General features: G+C 42.5%; 1 protein-coding gene across 1 annotated transcript in view; it reads left to right on the top strand.

Moving 5' to 3' along the window:
• Positions 1 to 26,284, top strand: part of RABGAP1L (RAB GTPase activating protein 1 like) — a gene marked incomplete at its 5' end in the record, with an annotated part of 256,452 nt that overhangs the window by 134,719 nt on the left and 95,449 nt on the right. Inside the window, 4 exons of the mRNA XM_084266225.1 lie at positions 5,433 to 5,546; positions 15,039 to 15,113; positions 18,551 to 18,676; positions 20,040 to 20,183. Of these exons, the coding sequence (XP_084122351.1) occupies positions 5,433 to 5,546; positions 15,039 to 15,113; positions 18,551 to 18,676; positions 20,040 to 20,183 (459 nt within the window). The remainder of the gene's footprint in view (positions 1 to 5,432; positions 5,547 to 15,038; positions 15,114 to 18,550; positions 18,677 to 20,039; positions 20,184 to 26,284) is intronic.

The raw sequence follows: 26,284 nt of genomic DNA, 5'->3' as shown, positions 1-26,284 counted from the left end.
CCAGTATCTGACAACCCTTTCAGTACAGAATTTTTTCATAATACCCAACCTAAACTTCCCCTGGAACGGAAATACTGTGATCCCTGCAAACAGATGTGTGTGGCCCTTTGTGCCAGCGATCAATCATACAGGGAAGAAAACCCAACCCAGCTCCATCTGTTAGGGTACAGAGTACCTCATCCCTCGGGGGAGGTCAGGGAGCTTTGAAGGTGAGTGTTCAGGAGCCACTCTTAGTTCCCAGCATGCCACATCAATGGCAGAAAAAATCAAGCCTGCTTCACCCAGCAGTTTGATCCCTTGCCCGGTACCACGCACGGCGTTTTGCTTTTGACGGTGCCTTTCAGAAAGGATGCAGCAGGGTAAGGAGAATAAATTACACAGCAGTAGTGTAACGAGGGAGGGAGGGTGAGCAGAACAGGAGAGGGAAAACAAACATGATGGGTGCAAAGGTCATGGGTATTTTTTGTTTTTCAGAAGAAGAGAGTGTATGCAGAATTGATTGGTTGGTGTCTGATCTAGTTTTGCTGTGATATTTTTACAGAAAAATGTCATCTGTTCTGTTGCTGATTGATGGCTCAACCCTGGTAAGGTCTGAGCTGGTTCTGCCTTAGCTCTGCAGCTGATACAACATCACTGTCTTTTTTTATAGCTACAGAATAGTACTTACATGGGTATCTTTATTATTCTAGTGCTACTTTTTCTTCTGTGCAGCCTTTAAAAATCTTGGAGTTGTCATTCTCTGGTCCAAGTCTCCACTATGGGAAGGTTATAAACCTCCTGCTGGCCAATTGGTCGGTGTATCCTCATCAGGTCTTGAAAGAAATTGTCTTTCAGGTGTTGAAAGGAAGTATAGTGTCAGTCTTTCAAAACGAACATCGTTCCCCATTTCCTTGGCACTTGTATGGACGGTCTTCCAAATCCCAGACTAGTTCCTGCTGAGTTATTGACCAGCCCGATGCCAGTGGTACTGTTCCTGAAGGGATTAGGGTCCCTGCCCACAAGTTGTGTAACATGTAGAGAACTGGATATTTAGGAGTGACTGGTGATGTTGTGTTCCCGTGCTACCAAGGGGCATGTTGTAGCTGCTTTTCTGAGAGTCCTCTCTTGGGAATTCCTTGAGATTTGAGACATGAGCAGCTACCTTGTCAAACCCAGCTTGAGAAGAACGGGAGATCATTTGCTAAAAGAACATGTCAGCTTCCTTGGGCAGAGCTGTATTAGTGATCCACAATTTGCTGCTGAGAGGAGGGAGCTTCTGACACTGAACTTGGATCCAGGCTCGATCTCCCAGAAGCCTGGGGTGCTCACATGCACACTCTTGCTTTGGCCTGTGGGTGACAAGACTGCTGTTCCTGCCCCTAGCAAGCAGCTTTGCCCAAGCAGCGATGAATACAGCTGAGAGCAAGCCAGAACTTGCCAGGCTCAGTTGACCGGTGTGTTTACTGAACTAACCTAAATATTATCTTCTCTTTTAATACCTTGAAATGCAACTGTTAAAAAGCTCTACAGAATAATCCCCTGGTTTGGTTTTTTTTTTTTTTTTGGTGTCTGTTTCTCTGTAATTAGTACTCTATTTTGTGCTCTCAGCTGAATAAAAGCTGCTGATGATTGAAAGAAAATCTATTTTTAGAACAGAGCTGAACTACAAGGTATATGGAGCAGAAATGCTACAGAAGAACCATGAATAAACCAAAGATCTTTTATTTGATGCTTTTTAAAAGAAGACCTATTGATTCCATGCCGCCTCCCAATACTGATAGGTGGGGAACAGGGATTTTCTCAGCTCACACATTCTTCATGAGGGGTTATAACATGTCTGGAAAATGATGGGAGGGGTGGGTGATGGAGTTGGACTCGATGATCCTTACGGGTCCCTTCAAACTCAGGGTATTCTGTGATTCTAAGCTGGTGTGTGTATAAGTGCTGGCACAGTGTGATGTCGGGTTCCACTGAAAGTGTGAGTTCAGGAGGTCTCATCAGTAATGCGGGGCAACACTACGTGCTAGCTCTGCACCTCCTTTCAAACACATACTGACCACCCTCACTTATTTGGGGTGTTCGGTGTTTGCTGTCTGTTCGTGGTTGTGTTCTAGAGGATTTCTTGTTCCTATTCCCATGTGTGGAACTGTACAGAACCACCAAGTCAGTATTTAAATTCTGCTTTTCGGGCTCAGGAGGCAGGAATTGACTGGGGGTGCCTCTAGCTCCTGCTGTCAGCAGCTGGTGTGTTTGCACATTGTATGTCTCTGGCTAAACAAGGGATGAGCAGCTGCGGCAGCCTGGGAGCTTCTGCTTTCTGTGCCACTCAAGGAGAAATGTCAGTATCGAATCCTGAAGGAGCATGACACACCACATTTCTAGGGCATGACAATTTTAGATGCTGAAAGTCCATTTTGGTATCATTTTTTTCCCCCTTTTCTTGATACTATGGGTCCTGGCTATTTTGAGCTGGTGAAAAGATGAAGCAGAGGCAGGACAATTGATGCAAAATCAGCTGTTGGAGCCTCAGCAGAGGCACAGACCTCTTGAATGGATCCAGTCAGGTGAACTTAGACTGTGGCTCTGGCACATACAGATCATTTTTTCCACATGTAATTGTATGTGTTAAACCAAACTTGAAGGAATTTAACTAAGATTGGAGAGAATCCTTTGGCAGTTAGGTAGTACAGTATGAAAATCACCTACTCATATGCATAATGATATATCCCTGATCACAGATAGACCTGTGGTTTTGGGTTGTCTTCTTCCCAGGATCTTTGCCTTGTTGTGTACAGAATCACAGCATCACTAGGTTGGAAAAGACCTCTGAGATCATAAAGTCCAACCATTCCTGTCCTCTACTAACCCATATCCCTCAGCACCTCATCACATGTCTCTTCTACTCCCCAACCATAATTCATGACCATGACAACAAAAGAGCAGAGGTTCTTCATGGGAGTGGCTGTGAACTGTTCTTAATTAAAAAATAACTCCTGATGCACATGTACTAAGATTGTCCCGGATTTCTTGATTTCTAGTGTGCCTGTGTACCCTGGATTCTTTTAACTTTTATTTAATATAAGCAGCTTTCTCTGCTGTATTTCTCTGCCAGCCTGCCTTCTGGCATCAAATGGCCATGTTCAGCAGCACCTCACTAGTTTACCACGGCAGTAACCTCAAGGTGTTGGTATCCCCCTACAGCTGCTTCCCAGTTGCAGAAGTTTGTCTCTTTTAAAACTGAGACGTCTCCAAGTAGATAGCTCCTTGAGTAGCGTGTCAGCTGTCACAGAGTTGACACATGAAGCTAATTCTTTTCCTCAGTAGAATATTGTTTCTCTGAGTTGGCAGCACAGAAATGATTATTAGAAGCGAGAGCTTTGATTGCTGTGATAGCCATCTCACCTGAGCATTTTTTTTTCCAGAATAATTTAACTAATCATGACTTTCAGAAGAATAAAAATCCTCTGAAAACCTAAATTAGGGTAACTGTAAGCTCATCTGCTGCGGTACTCCTGAGAGCAGCTCTGTCGACAAATTCTGCATGACAGAAGGTGGAAAATTAACCAAAAGATTTGTGATTTTAAGAAGCAGTTCTACAGTGATCTTGTTCCTCATAGGTCATGGGTTTACCAAATTTCAGTGGATGTTGTCTTTGGAGAAGGACTTAGTTCTCTTCCCATTCCGCTTAAATTTTATTTAATTGCTTTCCTCTTGTTTTTTAAAGAATCTGTTGTTAATACTGAACAAAGACTCTGCTTCATGCTCCTTTTAACTCACTACAAGTGCACTTGAGTTTAGGCCTTTACACAAACAGGTTTTGGTCCTACCTTGGATATCTATGCTGTCAACTTCCATGTGTTCAAATCTACATTGACCTCACAGTTCAGGACCAGAGAGAAAAGGAGGGAAGTCAAAGATGATCTCCCTGCCTGACAGAAGCAGTGTATGGGCTGGATGTGATTGTATTTCCCTAATTTCCTTTAAGATCACAGAATCCCAGACTGTGTTAGGTTGGAAGGGACCTTCAAAAGCCAACTAGTCCCACCCCTGCGTGAGCAGAGACACCTTGAACTACAGCAGGTTGCTCAGAGCCCCATCAAGCCTTGAGCTCACTCAAGATTCGGGCATTGTACGTGGGTGGATTAACGATGGCAGAGGTTCACAGAAGCTGTGAACTTTGGAAGGGAGAGATTTGAGAAAGAAAGGAGAGGAGGTCTTCTGCGTTCAAGGACTGGAAGGTTGTCCTGAGTGCAGAGAGGGATGCAGAAGGAAGTTGAAGCTATGGTTTGACAGGCAAGGTTTGAGAGGTCAGTGGATGCAAGCTGGAGCACAGGGGGTTCCATGTGAACATAAGGAGGAACTACTTCATGGTGAGGGTGACAGAGCCCTGGGACAGGCTGCCCAGAGAGGTTGTGGAGTCTCCATCTTCTCTGGAGTCATTCAAGCCCTACCTGGACGTGTTCCTATGTGACCTAATCTAGGTGATCCTGCTGTGGCAGAGGGGTTGGACTAGATGGTCTCCAGAGGTTCCTGCCAACTCCTAACGTTCTGTGACTTTGTGATTCTGAAAGAGTTGCAGGAATGAGAAGGTGGATGAGAATAGAAGAAAATCAGATTTTAGAAAATCCAGGTTTGGTTTTTTTTGAACAATGTTAGCATTACTCAAGTACATGCTGTTAGGACAGGTTTACAGTTAAAGCGATGTTTATGTTTGCTGTAACTACAGCTGTCTCCTTAGCTGCCATTGAAGTGAATGGATAAATACAATGGTGGGTTTTCATCCCTGAGGTGGCCCTTGCTTATGGGCAAGATTGTCCTTGGGCTTCTGAAATGGCATCTGACCGCCAGCATTCAGGCACCTGCACTCACCTCTGGGTGCTAGTCAGTGTCAAATTGTGACTGGAGACAGCATGGGATTTACCCAAACCCACAGCATTTTCTGGTGGTTCTTCTCGTTTTGTTCTTTTAAAGACCACTTACTGGTAAACTTTGAGCATTTCTAAAAAAACATCCTCATTTGCAGCCGACACTGGTTTTGTGGTAGGCTGATACACATTTTAAATTAATACCTCTGAGCTTGCAAGAGACACACAGCCTAATATTTATTTTTTATTTATTGCTCCCAATGCAATGCAGTAAGCATGTGCCCTGTGGTAAAAGTGCTCCTACAAATAAATAGCTGGAATAACTACTCATTTCCTGTGAGTTTTAAGCCTGAACTGTAAGCCTGAAGGACAGAAAACATGCCACGTTGCTCGTGTTGAGCTGTCAAATTATTACTGCTTGTGAGACTAGAGGATTTTCAGTTTCTTCTCAGAGCATTTTTAGAGGATGAGTCAGTAGAGCAGTTATCTAATATAGCCACGTTGGCTGCACTGGAGTTTTGTATTCTGTTTAATTGCATTGTTCCTGGGCTAATACTTTGGGCTTTTTTCTCTCTTTTCTTTTTACAGGATTCTGCTCAAGAGAGTGTCATTACACGAGATATTCATCGGACGTTTCCAGCACATGATTATTTCAAAGATACGGAAGGAGACGGTCAGGAATCTCTGTACAAAATCTGTAAGGTACAGTCAGTACTTTGCATTGAAAGCCTCTTCCATACTTTGCTGTGACTGTATTTCGCCCAGCTAACCCTGTTCTGATCCCTAATCAATGTGATTGTCTAAGCGTTATTTAGATCTCCTGGGGAGAGCGTGGTGTTTCTGCAGCACTGGATAACCCTGCATTGCTTTTGATAACTTTGCGTTTTGTACGTGCAGAGCGAGGCTCATGCTAGCGTTACATATCATAGAATCACAGAATGGTTTGTGTTGGAAGGAACCTTAAAGTTCCTTCCAACACAAACGAATCAAAGATCATCAAGTTCCACCCCCCTGCCATGGACAGGGACACCTCTCACCAGGCCAGGCTGCTCAAGGCCCCATCCAACCTGGCCTTGAACACCTCCAAGTGTCCAAGCTGCCTAGGCAGCCACCACCTAGGCACCCTGTGCCAGGGTCTCACCACACTCACAGTGAAGAATTTCTTCCTAATAGCCAATCTAAACGTCTCCCCTTCCAACTTAAAACCATTCCCCCATACCTATCACTCCAGGCCCTTCTAAAAAGTCCCTCCCCAGCTTTCTGTAGGCCCCTTCAGGTACTTGAAGGCCACTGTAAGATCTCCCCAGAACCTTTTCTTCTCTAGGCTGAACAACCCCAACTCTCTCAGCCTGTCTTCATAGCAGAGGTGTTGTAGCCCCCTAATCATCTTCATGGTCTCCTCTGGATGCGCTCCAAGAGGTCCATGTCCTTCTTGTGTTGGGGACTCCAGAACTGGACACACAACTCGAGATGAAGTCTCAAAAGAGCAGACAGAATCACCTCCTCTGACCTGTTGGTCGCACTCCTTTTGATGCAGCCCTGGATGCGGTTGGCCTTCTGGACTGCAAGCACACATTGTCGGCTCATGTCAAGCTTATGGGCAGTTAGATACAGACATCTGCTTCAGTACAAGCCTGGTGTAGTGGGACTATTTTTTTCTCTGCTGGTAGGAGGTTTCCAGAGGAAGAGAGACTGCCATAGAGTTAAGTAAGAATGTCTCTGGCCATGTCTTTGCTTACCTTTCCACCAGCAATGTGTATGTATAGCTTCTCACTTGTAGCAATCAGGTCACCTCTGATCAAAGAAAAATCTGATTTTTTTTCCAATTTGCACATGGAGAAGTTGAGGTACTAAATGAACTTTTATTGTCCAGCTTCTATGGACAGACTTTTGTTGTTAGAAGAGGCCCAGAAGGTGAAGTACTGCAGCTAGGTTGGAAATTCCCTCAGCTAGGTTGGGAATTCCCTGGCTGTCAGTTGCAGATTTTATCATATTTCTGGTAGGCATTATTTGGTTTACATTTTTTCTTCTTCTACATGTAGAATAAATTATTACCTTAGACAAAGCTGTTTCCACTTCCTTTTCCGTGTTACTCTGTTCCCACCCCCAGTTGATTAATAGACAGAGATGATGGAGTTGTCCTGCCTTAGGGGTATAATTATCCATATTCCTCTTCTCCGAGAAATTCTATGGTGATACAGGCTCCTAGTCAATGATCCAGGTGACTGTTAAATATAGCTGCTTAGGGGGGTTGTGTATATGTGTGTATATATATATGTGTGTGTGTGTGTGAGTGTGGTCATTGTCATAAGTAATTCACAGTAAAAAATAAAAGAGCAGAGAGAACTTTGAACCAATTATATTGATTTCTCACTGATCTTGGAGGGCTCTAGATGGCTACAAGAAAACTGTTCCTGTGCCAATCCTTGAAAATAATAACTAGGACAATGCAGGTAATTGTGGGCTTGTCAGCTGGAGATCAGTTAAGTGAAAAATGATGTAATAGCATTCAACTTCCCCAGAATTAAAGGTGAGAAGTATATTATAATGAATGCCTGTGGGTTTACTGAAAATAGATTCTGACAAGCTAATATAAAAAAGCCGGAAAATACAGGTTTTGTTAGTGAAGGTAATTTTATCAGAATTCTGTGGATCATGTAGTGTGCCATGCAGAAGATGTCTTGACAGGTTAGAACATGAGCAAGATACACGTTAAAGAATTAAAAACTGGGTAGCTAACAGGGTACTAAACATCAGCATGGAGTAAATGTGTTTCAATCAAGGTGCCACTTGTTTATTCAATGTACTCTGGTTAGTCACCTAAGAGGGAACAGAAAAATAATTTCTGATTAAGGTATCTTGTTGACAGAGAGCAAAAGGGAATGGTAAATAAAGAGGTGTTAAAGGATGCTTAGAAAGATGCATCTTGATTAGAAACAGAGTGGAGTAACTCAGTAGTTTACACCTGCTGCGGCTGCTTTCGGTGTCTGTCCGGAACTGAAGTCGAGTAATTTGACACTAGAAAGAATCAGTAGAAGTTCCACCAGCCTGATGAAAGCATTTGGGAATATGTATTGAAAAGCGAAACTCTTCCTCATGAATGAGTATCTCAGTCTGCTTTGTCTTATAAAGTGAAGATAAAGAAATTATTCTGAGCTAGAAGCAACCTAAGAGGAATTCCCTGTCTAGCAGGCAGAGGCAGGGATCTCACACCTTCTGTTTTTTCTGTTGTTAAAGTTGAACAATTCTGCTTATCTTCTAAAGCTGGGAGCCTTCCCCACTCCCAGGGCCTCTACTGCTCCTGCAGAGAAAGTGCTGCAGATGTTGGTCCTCTTTCCTTGAAGGACCAAGGCCTGTCAGCATGTACGTCAAGTTGAGGACTGCTCTCCCGTGAAGAGTTCTGGTTTTATCTACAGTTGGATGACCTCTGCCACTTTCCCTTGATAGGAACACGTTCTGCGTAGCTTCTTTGCAGTCAGCTTTTAATTCATGGCTCCAAGCAGCTTTGTCTCATCAGCAGTCTTTTTTACCATGCTGGTTTTATGTGTTTTGTGAATATTTTCAACAGCATCAACCCTACCATGACTGTCTGTGACCTCACCTTTGTCCTGTGGCTGAGAACTGCACGTCTGGGCCCACCTTCTGTTTTCTACCCTTTAATTAATTATTTGAGGTTATAAAAGGACCTTCTTAGTATCTAAAAATCCTTTAGAAGGGATCTTGTTGAAGAATTTCTAAAGAAACAAAGTAGTGGACTCCATTGATTGCCTCATACTTCTACGGGCTTGTTAGTTCAAGGAAGAGTTTGGGGAGCATTGCTTCTCCTCATCAGCCAGATCCAATCTTCAACACAGAGGTTTTCCAAAGTTTACTGATGTTTTTTCTTGACAGTTACTACCTACTGTCCAGTGTGAAGATCAGACACAATTTCTGTCATTCCACTGGAAAAAAACAACAATAATCTGAGTAAAAAGTAATATTCTGGCTGCCTTTAACCAGAGGTGCTGTGCATCCTGCACTCCTCCTCCTAATATGGAAGCATGATATTCGAAGAAGGGATTATTACATAAGACTAGAAAAGGTCTGTCCTCAAGTGGGAGGGTAAAAAGCTGAAGAGCCTTTTTTTCCATTCCCCCCTGAAATGAGAGATGATCTGAGCTGTCAGATAAAAAGGAAAGCCATTAGAAGCTCACTGCCTCGTTTTAACGGGTCTGTCACTTTTAGTTCCATCTCTTAATCTCTTCTGCAGAGCAGTAGGAAATCAGGAAAGACGGAAACTTTTTCAGTTGCAGAACATTGATGTGACAAAGTAGCTAAAAATAACCTTCAAGGCTGACAAGGGTGATAAGGAATGAAAAGAGTTCCAGCTTCTGAGCTGGAGATTTCACCCGAGGACATTGCGGAAGGTGGATTTGCATGGAGCAAACATCCTTGGGAAGATACTGCTGTTCCTTGCAGGCTTTCTGTTGACATGCTCTGCAGGTTCTAGCTCTGTGTAAAGGGCTCAATCTCTGCGTTACATTGCAGAACAGAATAGTACTCCTGACCTACTTCCATGCATTGAACATGTAGTTAACAGCTTGGTGGTCTAGGGAATCAAAACACGTAGCAAAAAAAAGTCCTCACACTTCTTTGGAGTGCACACAGTGCAGGTCTTAACATAAGATGTGTTTTCTCTCATTTTCTGGTTAAAGTAACTCCTGTTCAACAACCAACCACTGTGACTTTAATGGGAATCAGTCAGATTACTTGAAGAGTGGTCTTACTGGGCAAACTGGAAAAATCAGACACAGTGCTTCCTTGTTTTTTTCTGAAAGTGGTTGTATTACTTCTCAGAGATTCAATGTTGGTGTTAAGTGTTTTCCAGTAAAAAAAAGGCAGTCTGGAAGGATAGGAATCATTTGTATCAGGACATACTTTGTTGCAAAGTACTATATCTTCTTGGTTGACCAAATTTGTGGGTTTTATCCTAATCTTGCTTATGCTTCCCTGAAGCTTTTTGTGCAGGATGGATGTAACAGGGTGCTTTCTGGAAAACTAAACACTCAGTCTCAGACACTGTTGTCTGTTGGTACCCGCATTAGGAGATGGACTAATAACCTCTTTTCCTCACAGAACTAATATTGAATGGACTCCAGTATGTTTTGGTTTGTGGTCTTTTGGTTTTGCATGGTTGAGGTTTTTTTCTTTCTTTACTCTATAATTGAAATGTGAAAATGTCTTTGAGCTGCTCTTCTGTGACCAGTAGCTCCTTTAGCAGGATGAGCTGGGAATGATGGATTATTCTTCGGCTCATCCTTCAGCAGGGCAGAACTGCTGTGTTGTGCTGCCCTGTAAGCAGATCCTCTTTCATCCTTCTTTTACACTCTCATTTCTATTTCACGGCAGCAACTTTTTTTGGATGATCACCTCTTCTCACCTCACGCAGGGATTCTTCCGCATTTTGCAGTCCTTAGTATCTCCTTGGATTTACAAATGGGAAGTTTCAGTATTTGTCTACTTTGGTTTAATTATTTGTCAAAGAGCACTCCCTGACTTCCTACCCACCTGCCTTCCCGCCTTCCTGCCTGCCTTCCTGCCTGCCTTCCTGCCTGCCTTCCTGCCTGCCTTCCTGCCTGCCTTCCTGCCTGCCTTCCTGCCTTCTTGCCTGCCTTCCCGCCTGCCTGCCTTCCCGCCTGCCTGCCCGCCTGCCTTCTTTCCTTCCCACCTGTGTGCCTGCCTTCCCTGCCCGCCTTCCCTCCCACCTTCCCACCCGCCTTCCCTCCCGCCTTCCTTCCCACCACTTGCAGCCATTCCCTCTCATCCTATCCCTACTTATCTGCAAGACGATGCTGAGCCCCAACTCACCACAACCTCCTTTCAGGTAGTTGTAGAGAGCAATAATGTCTCCCCTGAGCCTTCTCTTCTCCAGACTAAACAGTCCCAGTCCTCCCAGCTGCTCATCAGGCTTGTGTTCCAGCCCCTTCCCCAGCCTGGTTGCTCTTCCCTGGACCCACTCCAGGGCCTCAATGTCTGTCTTGTAGCGAGGGGACCACACCTGAACCCAGTATTCCACTTGCAATTACATAATTGTGAGGTTTCTTAGGTAATCATGATGTTTAGTTTCCAGTGTCATTGAGTTATGACAGCAAAGGCAAATTGGTGATGTGGTTGTGAGCTTCTCTGTCCTACTTAGTGTTTTGTGATTTGTTGTGTGAAGTACATCTGAACCCTCAGCCAAGTCTAAACAATCATTTCCATGTTTATGAGGATGCAAAATGATGAAAAATGTTTCATTGTGGAATGTAAGATGGACTCTCTGCTCTTCCTTTTTAAAATCTCCTGGGACTGATGCATGGTGGTTGAAGAAATCCCGCATCTGAAGGTTTAAAGTCAGCTCAGCAACCTTGCAACATGTCTTCTTAATGCCAGTGACTTAGTTGCAGTTCTTCTGTCTGCAGAAGATTCTGATCTTGGGATATTTCCTTCCATTCATTATTAAAAGAATTTCTGTCCATCTCAGAATCCTTCAGTCACTTCCCCAACATGCTGGCGATGCTCTGTGATAGAGAACAACATTTGAGGAGTCTCTGCTGTTTCTGAAGGATCCACTTGCTAATGATGCGGTGCTAATTACTGAACAGTAGGTCTTCTCTTCGGGAGACAGATAACTATTAAAAAGACGTTTTATTTCTGCAAGTGAGATCTTCATTTAGTTAAAATGAGTGGAAGCAGGCTTCAAGTCAAAGTCTTCATTAAGTCCCATTTATGAGGCAGAGAATATTTCAAATTTCAGTTAACAGGAGTATTGTGATAGGACATTCCCCAAGGGCTCAAGAAAATAATAACTTTAAAAGGCCACAACATTGTCTTCTGTTGTCATGGGACATACCCCAGTGTCTCGAAGCTCCAAAGTTATGATGACTGCAGTGGCAATAGGGAATTTGGGATTTTGCTTTGGAAATACGATGTTAATGCTCCTCAGTCCCTTAAAAGGATATATCTTAAATAATTAATCTTAGATCTTTTGTTGACAGTGTGATGTTCTGGTGGTATCTGTAGGCAACACTGTTATTTTTGAGGCTATTTAGGTTAATTACATCTTACTTCAGCAATATCAAGTCCTATAGGTTACCTCAAAAAATATAGTTGGAAATGTAATATACCTAAAGCTTCAAAAATCTCTTTGCTTTGGACAAATACAATGAAATCATGTTGATTTCAGAGACTTCATTAAAAAAGAAACCTTTTATTGCAAGGATTATGATGTGTTGACTTACCTTCTCATGCAGAACTTAAGGGGGTATCTACATATCTGATAACAGGTTTTGGGGAAGGACCTAGTGGAAATTCATTTCAAAAAGCAAGGAGATCAAGTGGTTAATTTTTTGGGTTTTTTTTTTTATATTTGTTGACTGCTTCAAAGATTTATTAATGGTGTTATCCTCTTTCTGGAACCCTCAGGCATTTTTCTCTTTTATATCCTAAGTATATATGTTTTTTATTTTGTTTTAAGACAGATTGTCCAGTTCTGTGGATCACCTCTTTTAACAAATATTTCAAATTTGTCATCTCCTCTTCCAATTTAATCAGCCAATTAATGGCTTACCGATTTACTTTTCCCCCAGTTTTCAGGTGAATGCTGTCTGTTCTGAATAAATCTTCAGTATTTTTATTCATTTTAATTTATCATCTCGTCTGATACTCGGCTGGAGACAGATCCTTCAACACATCCCCTGCTAGAAATGGTTCCAGCAGGATGACAACCCCTGTGATTCTTCTGTAATAAACCAGACACAGACACAAAGGAAGTTCAAGTTTCTGCTACAGTTTAAATACAACTTTTCTACCTTGATCATATATCATTTTCCAAGTAGAGGCTTTGTCTTCCTACCCTTGACGTGTCTGAAATGGATTTATTACTAGTTTTAATATGTTGTGGAAGTTGATTATGAGAACATTTCTTTGTCTTCCTTCATATTTTCATATTTAACATGCCAAGAGGGGATTCTTTTTTTTTTGCATCCTCCCCACTTTCCCTCTTTTGCCCTAATTTCCACTTATATTGCTGTCTCAGGAGTATCTTTATTTCTTTTGGCTTAGATTAAAAAGTAAAGAAAGTTGTTATTAGCTATTGTGCTGATAATGCTGCTTGCAACAGAGAACCCCTGTGCATTGATAATTTGCTATTAATTTTTCAGCCTGGATTTATTTTTTTTAAAGTAAAATAAAAGGGTTGTTATATAGTATGAAGAAATCCAGAATCAAATTTTTTATTTGTAATTCTGCACATCTCTTTCTAAGCAGAACTGGCCTTTCAAAGGCAGAAATAACACGTCTTTTGGAAGTGCTTCAGAAAGAACATATTAGGCATCTATAAACTGATAGATTTGGGGAACAGACAGATAAAGACTCAGGTTGATGATGGTGATGATCACTGACTAGTGGATGGTTCCAATTAGTCATATGCAATATGAATTTAAGTGTCAACAGTAAGTTCCATTCATTCAGTGTTTAGTAGCTAACTTTAAATTGACTTTTTCCAGGAGGGCATCCTTTTTTTTTTCAAAGTCAAAGTTTCATATCTGCTGGATATTTGAACGCTTCTGGAGGTATTTTTTTACATGTTACTTTTGGAGTTAGTTTTACATGTTACTTTTACATGTTAGTGGCTGGAGCAGGTTTAAATTACTGAACAGATTCCAGTGGTCCATTGATTTTGTTTTCAATAATTTATGTGAGTAGCAGGAAGGCATGGCCACTGAAGTCGAGCAGTAGATTGGGATTATTTTCACTCAGATTCTAGCTAATCCCATCTAACATATAGCAAAGGAAGGGTAGGCAATGTAGGCAAAGGTCTGTAAGCCACGGCTCAGTTTTCCACAAAGCTACAAATGCATTAGGAAATGTATGGATGAGTTGTTTAGAGTTTATAGCTGTTTATTGTCAGTATTTGCTTGGGTTTTGCCCATCAGAGTGGAAAGGAAAGGCCGTTTAAAGGCTTTAAATACATTTTGGCCTTGATTTGAACATTGCTGGGAGAAATGGCTCACTGCTGTGTCAGTCTCTTCTTGAGTCACAGTTCTGACCTTTGGAAGGGCCACCTTAACCATCTTTGAAACACTGGGACAGAGCTGGCAGGGTTTGGTTCCACTGTGTACCTGACACTGTTTGTCCACAGCCTTCAGGGAGTTTCCAATCTTGAATTCATCCAGAACTTTAATAAAGAAGATAAGCACAGTGTTCCAGTTGGAAACATTCTCATCTGTAAACATTCCCGGAGGCGGTGTGGGGGCAAAGCGGATTTTCTGATTCATGTGGCTTGTTCCTCCCTGTAGCTCTGGCCTTGTGCTTTGGTTTTCCCTGGCTGTCACTGTGGTACCTTGCTTATTCTCTCTGGGTAGCTTTCTCTCCCACGTCAGTACTGCTGCAGCTTAGACTTTGTCAAGTTTCCTCAACTTCTGAGCATCCTCTGACATCTCTTTAAAACCAGTGTCTGTCTTCTTGTCTTAGAAATGTAAGGGGGAAGGAAAGGTTGGTTATTTTAGTTTTGTTTTGTTAAGAGAAAAAAGGAGTGTGTCAGTCACACTGTAGGAAAATGAGTCTTGTTCATTCTTCAACATAACAAGGACATGGCAAAACGGTTTCTGATGAAATTTTCAGGCTAAAGTAGCTCTTGGTGGTTTTCTAACCACCTGCCTTGGGTCCTGTACTTTCATAGGGTCATAGAATGGTTTGGATTGGAAAAGGGACCTTAAAGATCATCAAGTCCAAACCCCCTGTCATGGGCAGGGACACCTCTTACCAGACCAGGCTGCTCAAGGCCCTTTCATCATGTTAGAACTTGTTTCTCCCAACACCAGACCTCCAGCGCAAACTAACCTGGTTTTTATATCGTCTTTGTTACCTTGATGAAGTTATATCGTTACTGACCTCAGCACAGTTATCCTTGCTGTAGCTGAAGGGAAATTGCATCCAACTCTTTTCATACTGTTTAAAAAACAATGTACAAAGCTGTCATTAGTGGCAAGGTTGGGACTGACCTGCAGATGTTTCTTGAGCTGCCCCGTAGCCTCCGCAAGACTGGCTGCAGTTCCCCTCCCTTTATTATTTTAGCCTGCATAGTATTCTATGTTCTGAATAGCTCCTTGATGGTAACACGTTTTGATAATGCCCACACCCCTTTCAAATGTATGTTGGCTTTTATTTTTCCAGGCGTACTCCGTCTATGATGAAGACATCGGCTATTGCCAGGGACAGTCTTTCCTTGCAGCTGTGCTTCTACTTCATGTGAGTTAATTGCAAAATGAAAGCTTTGCTGTTTGAAACCAAAGCAGCCTTCCCATCAGCAGTACTGTACCGTGCTGTTTGACACATATTTACTGTTGCTTATTTGTCTGTATTCATTTTCCTCTCATTGCCTTTTTTTGGCAAATAGTGGCTAATGGGTGCTGTCATTATGAATGCAGGTTTCATTTATCGAGAAATCCATTCAATTGTCAAGTACAGCTGTGTGTTAAAACCCAAAGCCCATTTGTTCCCTATTAATATTTTCTTTTCATTATAGTTACCACATAGATGAACTCTCTTTGTTTGTGGGGACCTTAAATGTGGGAGGTGTTCTCAGAGTAGCTAACCAGAGCCAGCAGTCTTATTAACTTTCAGTGAGACTTTTTCTCCCAGGGGCGCTTTCTGCTATCTTTGGAACAAAAGCTGAATTTTATTCTTGGGTTTTTTAGCCTGTAATCAAAAACTGTGCAAACTTTGATCTGTGCTTCCTATATACATGTGTGTGGATATAGACAGCCAGAGAACTAAACTTTCTGTTTGCAGGGTGCTTTAACTTTGATGCATCAGTGGAAAAGGAGCAGATTCAAGTAGTGTGGCTATCGTAAGGAATATCTGAATAAACCACCCAAAACCGCCGACAACTCTTACTCAGGCTCTTGCCCACTTTTTCTGTTAGGCTTTAATTAATAAATTATTAATCGTGGTTGAAATGCATTTCAGATTCTGGGCTTGAGTCAGCTGTGGGTGGTTTCTGTGTTACGCATCCGCTTCCTAAAGCATCCACAACTCCCAATTCAGATCAGTTTAAGTTGTAATTCCCAGCGAGATTGATGACTCCTTGAAGACCTAAGGAGTGTGATACATAGTAATGGTGTTTCAGAGAAGCTTTAGATTCTTTAAGTATAAACCCAAAATGAGTCCCATTATTGCAGTCCCACAAATGAGCTTATCTTACAGTTATTTTGCCATTACCATTTTACCCACAGAAGGATTTTTAAGTTCCACTGGAAGAACAAGGCATTTGCAGAACCAGGTTGTTTAGAGTGGGTGTCACATTCTTAGCATCTGACTAATCTTCAGCTCCTCTCCTGTAGCCATGTGCTGTCATTCCTGTAGAGAACCACTCCTCTTCCTAGTGTTTCAGGAGTTAGAAGAAATTGCCCTGTGCACAGGGAACGCTACATGACAACTATGCTCATTTTAATATGCCCTTTATAACATTTGCTTTCACAATAGGATATTAAACTGAAATAATCAGAGAGAGGGGGGAAGGGGAGCAGTCTCGATGAGCTCATGTAAGTTGGGAGCTTCCCAAGGTGCCCCCAAGCTCTTGTTTTTCTCAAATTCTCCGACCAATCCATATGCTGTGAATGCTTGTGAAGACCCTCTCTAACTCTTCTATCTTTGCATGGATTTCTAGACCCCCTTCCTTTCCCTTTTTGCTGGGACAGGATATCCTCTCTTTTCAGTGTAGAAATCTTCCAGGGATGGTAGGATAGCCTGAACCTCCACCCTGGCTTTTTGTGATTTTGCTGCTTTGATGAAATTCCCATCAAAGGTGAGCAGGTAACTTCTAATCACAGGGGGACACCATTGCTAATTCTGATCATTTTACGCAAAGTCTCCTGGTATTTCATTCTCTGTTCCCATTGCCTGCCTTTCAGAGGCATTCAGTGTGGAAAACAACTTAATGTTAAACCCCGGTACACTGCTGTGATTCCAAAGAAAAGATATTGAGGGATCGATACCAAAATGCTAAAAATCAGAACAGAAATGCCAAAAATGCGTTTTGTTTAAAATAAATAAGAGATGAAAACTTGATTCATTATTTTGAATCCTTGGGGGTTGGTAATAACAGCAAACCCCCAAGCACTGAGAGCGAGGACTCGGTGGCCTCTGCCTGTACACGGCTCTGGCTTTGTGCTCACCTCTGTTCTTCCTCTCCCTGTCTTTGGGGGAGGAATGACTGCCAATGCACGTGTGTCTGATTGAGCATGCAAGTTAGGTGTGCTTGTGCATGAGCATCTGTCGTTTTACTAGAAATAACCCTTACCTTACCAAGAAAAAGAAAAAAGAATAAAGTTTGTGTTGTTATAGAGCAGATTCGAGGCCTTTGATCGGGACAAAACTGTTTCTTCCCTTTACTTTGTCTGCAGCTTTCCTCTGCTGTCAGTGGGGATCATTCCATCCAGATAAAACCATGATAAAGAGCTCTGAGATTCCTCAGAGCTTGTCCTAGGTGACTCCAGGCTGGACAGGTAGCTTAAGTTCTTTATGCTAACTAGTGACTTTCACGTGTGCTGGCTCAAAATGAAGACGAAAGTGTCTACCCGTGGCTCTGGAAACAGGCCGCAATCATAGGCTGAACCATAAAAGGTGAAGCCCTGGAGGTAAATATCAAGAGAATAAAATTCTCTTTGAAGAAAATACCGAGCTTTTATCTAGTGCTGATATTTGATAAGGGGTTGGCAAGAGAATGAATGAGTGAATACAGGAAAAGGTCAAGATTTGTCATTCTTGATACTCGGTAATTGTTCTCATTCCTTGCAATCTGGTGCCTGCAATAGGGTTGTTTTTAAATGTGATTTGGGGTCTGCAGTGACTCTGCTTCTGCTTGTCTTCTTACTGTGTCACCTGAAGGCTCGGGGGAAGTGGAGGATACATCTTATTTGTGGAGGTTTGAGGACGCAGGGCTTCCCACAGATTTGATGTTTGGCAGGCTTCAGCCACTCTGAGGGTGGCTCACATAGCTTGTCGTTCAGCACTGCACTTGAAACAGAGATTATGGAGATCAGCCTTCGGAAAAAGTCGTGATGTTAATAGAGGGGATCAGCCCTCCTGAGCTCACAAATAGCTTCTGAAGGCAGAGAATGTATCACTTCCTTCTTCATCAGGGGAAATCCGACTTTGTTTGATGCCCTAGAGTTTGGATGAGAGAAAAGCATTATTCTCGCTAAGGGCTGGTTATACCTTAGGTCTGAATTTTTCCCTTTAACCAGGTCAGTCTCTGTAGAAATATCACTATCATGATTTTTCTTTTTCTTTCCTTCTCCTTTCCTTCTCCTTTCCTTCTCCTCTCCCCATATTTTTCCTTTTTCCTTCTTGTTGTTCTGTAGCTGAGGGTTGTGTACTGGTTGGTCTCGTACCTGTTTGGTGGAGGGAACACCACTGGCAGCTGTGCTGCTGTAGGGATGTATACTTACATGAACCTATGACATGATCCCACATTTTCTGCTAAGAGGGTCTTACAGCATCAAGCCGAGGTGGAATCAAGTGGAATTATCCCCTTGAGATTTTAGTTGCTTAATGCTGCATTCAGGGTGCTTTGATACATTCCTGGTTCTGTATTCATTGTGCGTGAGGTATTTTAGCATTAAGGTATTATTTCCAGTCTCAGCTCACTTTTTAAAATGATGTCTGTGTATTTTTCCGAACAGATGCCGGAGGAGCAGGCATTCTGTGTGTTTGTGAAAATAATGCACGACTATGGCTTGAGGGACCTCTACAGAAATAACTTTGAAGATCTCCATTGCAAATTTTTCCAGCTGGAGAAGTTAATTCAGGTGAGGCCATGCTAATAAATTCTTCCACTTTCATAAATGTAAGTAAGGGCATGAAGAAGAGATTAATGCTTTGCTTCCCTAAGCTACTGGACAATGAAACCTCTCTCCTTTTAGAGGTGGGGTAGAACCAAAGCAGGGAAGTTTAATATCTGCATTCAAACATCGTGAGTCAGATTTCTATTTCTAATTCTTTTTGTTTTTCACATGCCAGTCCTGCTGCTGATCTTGGTATCCAAGCAGTGTAGGTATCTGTTTTATTCTCTCTCTGTGTTTGCCTAACCTCTTCCCTATTCCCTGATATTGCTTAGAGAGAACCTCTGTTAAGGCCAGAATATCTTTCAGACTGCCACTGTCAGTGGCCTACTTTCTGTGAATTCTGATGATGGTTAAGAGGTCAGGCAAACCAGGTCACCCTGCTGCTTATGAAATACGAATTAACTGTTGGTCACTTTGATAGATTTTACTGTTTTCAGTACATTGTGCTCTTTTCAGATGGAGTTATTTCATAGTCAGAGCAATTTAACATAAGCAGACGGCTGCGAGTATTAAAACATTGCTGTTCTGACTAATAAGCAGTTACTAACAGTCCGTTAAGCTTTGACCTGCTTAATGAACAGTGCAGGCTAGCTGCTGGAGTGGGGTGCCGTAGATGACCGTATGTTCCTCAGTGGAATACAGCAAACCCAAACAAAACAGACTACACTTAATAATTATTTTTTTCCAGATGCCAAAAATGTGCATATTTCCTACTTGAAGAAGTAGAATTGCCTGCTAATTAATTGGCTACTTCATGTCGTCATACAGTCTTCTCAATATTTACATATGTCAACCAAGATTTTTACTTTACTAACTGAATACGAATGTATTGAGAGTGTATAGTAGGATTATCAGTGCTTATTTTGTGTTGCTTATCCGTGCTCCCTGTTAGAGAAATTGTCCGCTGGAGCCAAGTGCTTCCTTGCTTTCAAGCTCTGCAAGGTGATCTCCTTGTTCTAGTATCCACTGGGGCTTATAGCAGAAGCATTTACAGCAAGACACAGTGAAGGGATAGCTTAAAAAGTACACTGTGGCCTAAATTTCATGGCCCCTCTGCCTTTCTGCTGCTGGAGATCTTGTAATTCCTCAGTATAATCTCAGTGCATTATTTGGTACTGCGAGAGAATCCGCAGCACCCATCTTCCTACAAACCATAACCATGGGCACTGAGGTGCATGAAGAAGCGTATTTCCATTGCTCAGAAGAAGCCAGGATTACATTTTGTTGTATTTTTCAGTGTTTAGCAACCCAGTATTTATTGGCCGTGTGGACGATGAAGTCAGATCATTGAGTAATGCTGAAGCGTTTGTTTTTTCCTTTACTCTAGGAGCAGTTACCTGACTTGCATAGCCATTTCTCAGACCTCAATTTGGAAGCTCACATGTATGCATCCCAGTGGTTCCTCACTCTCTTTACTGCCAAGTTTCCACTCTGCATGGTCTTCCACATCATTGACTTACTACTTTGTGAGGTAAACACCCCCCCACGCCTTGAATCAGAAAGCCCTTCCTCTGCTCCACAAATGTTTTCTTCTTTTTTTGTTCTGTTTGCTTGGAGTCAATAACTACTTAATTTCCAAATGTTTGTGGCTAAATTATGCAGAAACCACAGTTCTGTTGAAGAGAAGATTGTACAGTGAGACGCTGCTTTGGTTTTAAAGTCCAAATTGTGGATTACCTCATTCTTTGCTAAAGGACCTAATTAAGATTATCTGATGCATTTAATTTGTTAAATAATGTATTCAAAATGAGGAATTCGGATGTCTTGAAGATACCTAGCAGTGAAAGCCTAGCAGGCTTTTAGAGGGAAAGCTCTCCAATTTCTCTGATTCAGAGCACCCCAGGACAGTGAGGGTGTTGCATTTGGTGGCCTGGTGTGGAATTAAACCTGGTTTTGAACCTGCCATTGATTTACTCTGATTGAAGTGGGTCACTGATGTGAAAAAATAGAAATAAATACAATCATTGAGAATTTTAAAATCAAAGAGCTTCGTGAGTAGGAAGCTCTGCTGACTCTGCTTCTTTCTGCCAGTTTTTATTGTGAAGTATTTTAGTGGTGAGTTCTCAGGCTTGCTACGTGTGCCTTAATAGCATTCATTATTAAACAAATATTCTTCACCACTTGTAGCTCTACAAAGTTTCCTTAAGAGGATCACTGCTTCTGCGTATCAGTGCTCATTTATCAAAAAGAGGTAGGTTAATTTGGCCAGGTATCCAAGGGAGTGCGACAGGTACTCACGGTGATGGGATTCCACGTTTCTGTATAAATGCCTGAGCTCTCTTTCTTTCACAATGTGGTGGTTATTTCACGTAGCAAACAGGAAAAGCCAAAAGGTTGCTGTTTTTTCTGCTCTCTGTGCTCTTCGTTGGTCGCGCGGCAGATGAACACAGTCCTGTGATGGCTTGGTGAGCTAGTTTTCAGAGCGAGCTTCTGGCGTGGATTTGATCATTCGTTGTCAGCTTATTCTTTCTGAGGTTGATGTAGAGCTGCACTCAGAAATGCCTGTTTCAAGAGGTGGTTTGTTGAGAAGTGCAGAACATCACTTCATAGCTGTGATTATTGCAATAGCAGCATAGCTGGGTCCTGTCGGAAGCTCCTGCACTTTTTATTATTACATTAAGATTGATGGTAAACTATGCGGAAGAAGTCTTCTAGCTGTGGTTAATATAGATTTAATATTTAGAATTTAAAACATTTGTTTTCATCTCACATCTGGCAGTGTTTATCTTGGTGTGTCTGAAGGAATTACTCTGGGAGAAATGGTGAAAGAATCCAGGGAGAAAGAGCAAGCGCAATGCTCAAGTCTGCTGGAGAAAGGGAAACGTGTTAGTTAGCGTTTGTAGAGGGTAAGCACATAAAGCCTCTTTCACAACAGCTAAAAATAATCCAGAAATGGGAAGAAAATTGATTGCAAGTGAGAAGATGCATTCAGATGTCTTGAGGAACAGTGGGGCAGTGTGGAGACAATGTACTGAGGCAACAGTGTAGACTATCAGGAAACTGCTTCTGAGATTCATGAGTCAACCAGTCTGGAGTGACAGGCACTGCTGTGAATTTGTAGGAGGAGTGCAGATTAAAAACATATTAAAATAAAAATCTAGTTGGCCATCATTGTAGAAGGAAAAGTACTGTGGCCAGTTCTGGGCTTCCTGCTACAAAAAAGCCAGGGATCTCCTGAAGAGAGTCCAGCGGAGGCTATGAAGATAATTAGGGGCCTGGAGCATCTCCCCTACGAGGAAAGGCTGAGTGACCTGGGGCTGTTCAGCCTGGAGAAAAGAAACCTGAGAGGGGATCTGATCAGTGTTTATCACTAGCTAAAGGGTGGGACACGGGGGGAAATGGCCAGCCTCTTCTCAGTGTCTATGGGGACAGGACAAGGGGCGATGGCCTCAAGTTGGAGCACAGGGAGTTCCGCACCAATATGGGAAGAACTTCTTGCCGGTGAGGGAGCCCTGGGACAGGCTGCCCAGGGGCTTGTGGAGTCTCCTTCTCTGGAGATATTCCAGCCCCATCTGGATGCCTCCCTGTGCAACCTGTCCTAGGGACCCTGCTTTGGCAGGGGAGTTGGAGCCGGTGATCTCTGGAGCTCCCCTCCAACCCCTATGATTCTGTGAGTCTGTGAAAAGAATATCTGGATGTGTATGGCCATAGAGTAAGAAGGAAACTGTTCCTTAATGGAGGATGAACATTGTACAGTGAAGTTCTCTGTCCAGTCAGCTTCCAGAAGGAGTAACGAAGCAGGCAAAAAGTCCTTTTTATCCACATTAAATTGCTCTTTATGTCTGAACAACCAGCATGTCTGTAATTCCAGCAACTGGAAGGAGGAAAAAACCTTGCAGCTGCTAACGTTGGGACAGATTCTTCTGCCAAAAAAAAAAAACCCAAACTTACTTCTCAGAAATGAAGAAGCCTTTGAAGTAAACTGTCTTGTGTTTCTTAAAACAAGCTCCCAGCCTTCCTGTTAATTTGCCATAGATACAGGTGAATTTCAAATAGCCTTCAATTTCCTTCCTGAGGGTGCTCTCTCCACACCCTTGTCCTGGCTGGCATTGACAAAATGTTTACAAGCAAATCTTCCATTAAAGAAAAATACTAGGGGATGAAAACCAGTGAGAATCATTGCTGAATGGGTGCTGCCAGCTACTCATTCCACGGGAGCTTCCCTGGTCCCCATGAGAGTACTTGAATTATGGATGAACAGTTTGTGTCAACCATGAATTTTGGGATGGGATTTGTCTTTTTTAGTTCTTGACCGTGGCTGGAAGAGTGAAATCGGTCCTTATAGATGTTCTTTAATTCTCAGTCTGGAGAGGTAAAATGCACTGTTGGAATTGGTGCAGTTTTGCAGCCAGCTGTTTCCTTCCCTTGTGCAGAGGGAGCAATAGGAGCACTCCAGTGGGGGCTGGGACATCGTGGAAGCCTGTGAAAAATTCCTTGTGTTTATGATGAGAATTAAGGTTTATTGAGAAATGTTTAAAATCCCATCAAAGTGTGTGCAATTACAGCTGAGGTCTTTCATCATTCTCACATTAAATATGACTTTGATGGAACGATTTTATTGACATTTATAGGCTTTGGAGACATGCTGTGCCCTCGGTGTGATTGAGTTTTTTTATCCTTTTGGAGAGCAGTGTAGGTGAGGGGAACCTGGGGGTCCTGGGGGACAGCAGGATGCCCATGAGCCAGCAATGTGCCCTCGTGGCCAAGTAGGCCCATGGCATCCTGGGGTGTATTAGAAGGGGGGTGGTTAGTAGGTCAAGAGAGGTCCTTCTCTCCCTCTACTGTGTCATGGTGAGACCACATGTTGAATACTGTGTCTAGTTCTGGGTTCCTCAGCTCAAGAAGGACACAGAACTCCTTGAAAGAGCCCAGCACAAGGACACCAAGATGATGAAGGGAGTGGAAGAGCTTCCTTATGAGGAGAGGCTGAGGGAGCTGGGCTTCTTTAGTCTGGAGGAGACTGAGGGGTGACCTTATTAATGTCTATAAATAGGTGAAGGGTGAGAGTCAGGAGGCCAGAGCCAGGCTCTGCTCAGGGATGGCAGCGACAGGACAAGGGGCAGCGGGTGCAGCTGGAGCAGAGGAAGTTCCATGGGAATGTCAGGAGGAACTTTTTCCCTGTGAGGGTGACAGAGCCCTGGGACAGGCTGCCCAGAGAGGTGGTGGAGTCTCCTTCTTCTCTGGAGACATTCAAACCTGTCTAAATGGGGTCTTGTGTGATTTAGTCTGAGTGACCCTGCTCTGGCAAGGGGATTGGACTAGAGGATCTTTTGAGGTCCCTTCAAAGTCCTCACGTCCTGTGATCCTGTTGTCTTCCTCTGCCCTTCTTGTATTTTTAAGCTGTTTTCAGGCTCTTGAGGGAGTGATTCAGTGCCCAAATTACCCAAATATCCAGTGGCCTTAAAATAATCCTCAATAAGTGTAGGAGAGAACCTGAAGCCCATCCTCACATAGAAAGGAAATGTTCCTTTTGTTTCCTATGGCAGAAGCTTGAAGAAAATTCTGGGCTTGCATCAGTTCCTCCACAGTGCCATGGTACATCTTCAGAGGCTCAACACTCGGACTGCCTGTAATAAAAACACAAACCTCACGAGTTCCCAGGTGATTACAGCAAACCACGTCTTTTTTGAGTGTGGCTACGTAGATAAATTTTAACATGTCAGTATCAGCTGAAGATCTTTCTACAACATTCCTTTAAGCTGCCTGTTCATCTGCTTTATTTGTCTCCTCTCCTTTTGCTATTTCTGCTTGCATTGAAGAACAACTTTGTTGATGAAATTCAGAGCCGTATTTGGACTTGTCAGTCATATCTATCAATATGACATGATGTTATTCAGAGAGCTGTGAGCCTGCTCTGTTTTGCTGTCTCTTTTGGTTCCATTTAAAATTATTTATTTGAAGTCAGGCTCAGAAATAACCACTCACCCAGGTAAAGCATGTGTTGCTTGGATCTGTCCCCAGCTCAACAGCTGTTGAGGGGATAACCTGGGTTATGTGGTAAACATCAAAGAGTTGAGGTTGAACTTCACCGTGCATTTTAAATATTTACCATGTCAAATGAAAATAACACAGTTTTAAAAGCACTAAATAAGTGACCTAATCAGGCATTTAGGAAAGAAAAACCCCCAAACTGGTCAGCAGACCATTTAGAAGCTTTTTTTTTTTTTTTTTAAATTTCCATGGGTTGTTTTTTTTTCTGCTTGAAAAAGAAACTGCTTGAACCAGCTTGAATATATACAGCCCTGCCAAAAGTAAAGGAGTTTCAGACCTCAAGCTGTCATTCCAATATTAACCCAGCATTATGGGATGCTATTGGTAACCTCCCTTTTAAGTCAATCTGGCTATTTTTGTGCGCAATACTTGGGGCTATATAACACTGGAGCATTGCACTTCTCTCTCTTTAAGGAGTATAGAAAAAGCCCTACTCACACACTGCCTTTTCTGTGCCAGTAACGGTATTTGCCTGTTTTAGTGTCAGTAATTGCATAGTCTCGTTACAAAAATTAATAGTTTGACTACTAAGCTGCCGTTTCGTGATCAGGGCTGAATGGAAGGGGATGCAACTGGTTATCTGTCAATTCTGACTATGAAATAATTTAATGTTTTCTAATATCGCTAATAACAGAGAAGGGAAACTACCTTTCATGAGTCCGCGCGGCAGCACGGTGAAAGAAGTGGGAATTGAAAGGTAGATGCTGTCATTCCTCTGCTGTTATTTATCAACTGGCACCTTGAGAGCTTTATGTAAAACAACTCGTGTAATCACTTTTGAGAAACTCTCTGCCCTAATGAAGACTGGTGGGTGTTTCTCAACGTCTTTGAAAATAAGACTGGCTTGGTGCTGGTAAATGAGCACCTAGTAATAGTAAAAACATGGCACCATGTTGGGTAGAGGTGCTTCCACAGAGCACTGCTTTATCATGGAAGAAAGAAAATCTCAGGAGAACGATAACTATTGGTGCTGTAAGATTTGATTTCTGCCTTAAACACGTCTTGCTGGAGAATGGATGTGCCAGGAAACACTGCGCCGTATGGTAACGCTCAGACGGTAAGACCAGTCGTCTCTGCGTGTTAGTACTAGCAGAGTAGTAGATACCATAATAGCCTGCTATTTTTTATCTGTCACTGTCAGATATTTGTGTGATGCCTTCAACCAAGTTGAGAAAGAGCAGATTAACATTCTAATTTATTAAAACTTCCTCAGGAATTGAGTCAGGAACAAGCCCACTTCCTCTGTAAATCTGCACTCAGATGGAATGTGAATTATATAAAGTATTGTGTACAGTTGTTGATCTTCTGTAGATCTATAGAGGAAGAAAATGGAATTTCTTGGAATTACTGGTTGTTAAATTGTTGCCTGCATTTAACCCTTCCAGTTATGAATGTTTTGATAAATCTTACAAAACAGTGGACTGGGCTTGCTAGAAATAAAATCTCTTTCAGTGGTAGCATATTAAAAGCTAGGCTTAAATTCTAAGTAGGTTTAGATCTGTGCTGAAACTGCTGGCGTTATTTCAGTCCTATCATAAAATGATGGAATGCTATGGGCAGGGACACCCCCTGGCCAACCAA

Source organism: Gallinula chloropus, assembly GCF_964237585.1.
Source record: "Gallinula chloropus genome assembly, chromosome: 6".
In the NCBI taxonomy this organism is placed as follows: Eukaryota; Metazoa; Chordata; class Aves; order Gruiformes; family Rallidae; genus Gallinula; species Gallinula chloropus.
The sequence above is the reverse complement of the archived record's forward strand: the minus strand, read 5'-3'. Positions and strand labels throughout refer to the sequence as shown.